Source organism: Bison bison, unplaced genomic scaffold, assembly GCF_000754665.1.
Source record: "Bison bison bison isolate TAMUID 2011002044 unplaced genomic scaffold, Bison_UMD1.0 scf7180017864221, whole genome shotgun sequence".
NCBI lineage: Eukaryota > Metazoa > Chordata > Mammalia > Artiodactyla > Bovidae > Bison > Bison bison.
The window spans coordinates 1,421,174-1,423,173 of NW_011494793.1; the positions used below are offsets into that span (position 1 = coordinate 1,421,174).

At 54.3% G+C, this 2,000-nt stretch overlaps 1 protein-coding gene across 1 annotated transcript; it reads right to left on the reverse strand.

Moving 5' to 3' along the window:
• LOC104992674 (bone marrow stromal antigen 2-like) lies at positions 1-1,387 on the reverse strand. The gene is made up of 2 exons (XM_010845630.1): positions 1,049-1,387; positions 1-111 (listed from the first exon to the last, which is right to left on the reverse strand). Exons 1-2 carry the CDS (start codon positions 1,337-1,339, stop codon positions 1-3), a joined length of 402 nt encoding a protein of 133 aa, XP_010843932.1. The 5' UTR covers positions 1,340-1,387.
• Between the last annotated feature and the right edge of the window lie 613 nt (positions 1,388-2,000).

Consider the following 2,000-nt stretch of genomic DNA (forward strand, 5'->3'; position numbering starts at 1 on the left):
TCAACACCTGATCCCCACCGCCCCCCACCGTGGAACCCTGGCTGTGTTTTTCTCACCCTGAAACTCTGCCACCTGGGCCTGCTCCTTCTTCAGAGACTCCCTCAGGGTCACCTGGGTCAGAGGGGAGGGTCAGAACATGGACTCCTGTCCCTGGGCGCTGGACCCCTCCCTAGGCCCTCGGATCAGAGGAGCTCAAATCCACACCCCCTTCATTTCCCCGCCAACTCTCTCCCTGCACCTCGGTCTCCCACCGTGAAGAAACGGCACAACCTCCCACCCTCCTCGGGCCACCCATAAGAGCGTGATCCTCAAAGTGTGAGTTTTGAGGCCCCCCGCCCCCGCAAGAGAATTTGGAGGTTTCCTATGCCCTAGAAGAAGTTTCCAGATCCACTGGGGTATTGCACACAAAAAAATTTTTTAATATTTATTTGAAAAAAATTTTTATTTGGTTGGGCTGAGTATTAGTTGCAACATGCTAGATCTTTAATTGCTGCAAGGGATCTAGTTCCATGACCAGGGATCAAACCCATGTCCCCTGTATTGGGGGTACAAAGTCTTAGTCACTGGATCACCAGGGAAGTCGCTAAAGAACATTAAGAGGTCCTCCTAAAACCAGAAAATGGGGCAGGGTGCAGGTAGGGGAAGATTTCAGAGACCAACTTAGATGTCCCTGAGAGTTTCAAGGTCCTCCATGTTAGAACAGAAGTGAAAATTTCAAAGGCTCTCAGGATGCAGTGGAAGGAGCTGGGGAGGTCCTCTTCCCAGTCCCTAAAGAAGATTTCTGCTCCCCAAGATTGGCCCAAGGGGAGTTTCTAGGTCCCCCCATCCAAGCGCCAGAGTTTAGAGAGCCTTGATACCCTACAGGGATACTGACACCCATAATGGGAGTTTTAAGGCTCCCCACACCAGCAACTCAGGGAGAGTCAGAGGTCCCCAAAGCCTGGTGGAGACATCCAGGGGGCAGTCTCAAAGTCCCTCTGGATCTCCACAAAGACCCTGGGAGAGCCTCTCAAGGACCTGGGCCTGTCTAGGGGCTGCAGTGGCTTACCATAGTATGGTTGCAGGTGGCAGCTTCGGCTTCCTTCTTATGTGAGAATTCCTGGGCCTGGGTTAGCTGGCGCTGCACGTGTTGGTTGACCTCCTGACACTCCTTCTGTGCTTGGAGGCCATCCACGCAGGCCTTGCTGTTGGCAATGACAGCGAAGTAGATCATGGGCACAAGCAGCCCCACCGCCACCAGGAGCAGCAGGACCCCCACCCACAGCGTTTTTTTGTCTATGGGCATCACGAGCTCATTTATGTCCTCCTCGGTGTCCGTGGGCACTGGTCTGTAGTGCATAGAAGTAGTAGCATCCTGAACTGCTGGAACCCCTATGGGCTAGGACTGCCCCCTGATTAGCATAATAGTGGTGCCGACCAATGAGAAGCTCCAGGAGGATCCTCTGAGTTGGCGGTACTCGAAAGGAGCCTGTGCAGGCAGGGGGCAGTCAGGCTTGCAGTTTAGGTTTCAGTTTCCTATTTCCTTTCCCCGGGGAAAAACGTTGGGTTGTTTTTGCCAAATTCTGGCCTTGGAGCTTTCTGGGTTGAATGCTGGCCAGTGAGATCCTGTGAGAGGGGAGTGGGGCTCCCGGGGAGACCCCATGTCAAGTCCTAGCCCTTCTCCTACATGTTTCTGAGGGTGACCATTGCAGTTACTGAGCGGCCGGTGCACGCCAGCTCTGTGTTCTGTACCACAAAACGGAAGAGGCAGAGGGCTTTTTGGGGGGGCCATGTCCCCAACTGGGAGAAATGAAGGCTGAGACGTGAGTGGTGACTGGGGCGGTGTTGTGTGTGACTGAGGAGACAGGGTTGTGAATTGAGGAATCTCCTGGTGACCTTGAGGGGTTCACTTAGCGACTCTGTCCCCTGCCGAGCGGACCATCAGGAGCCATGGAAGGTGTCAGAGGACCGACCAGAGCCTGCAGGGAGAGGAGAGAAGCGCTGGACCTCAAATACTACTC

What these genes read in the sequence shown, in the direction of transcription:
- LOC104992674 (XM_010845630.1), bottom strand. Translation starts at nt 1,339, where the DNA reads ATGCACTACAGACCAGTGCCCACGGACACCGAGGAGGACATAAATGAG. An exon ending in CCACCTGCAACCATACTATG is followed by an intron (nt 112 to 1,048) that starts GTAAGCCACTGC and finishes CCTCTGACCCAG; the next exon opens with GTGACCCTGAGGGAGTCTCT.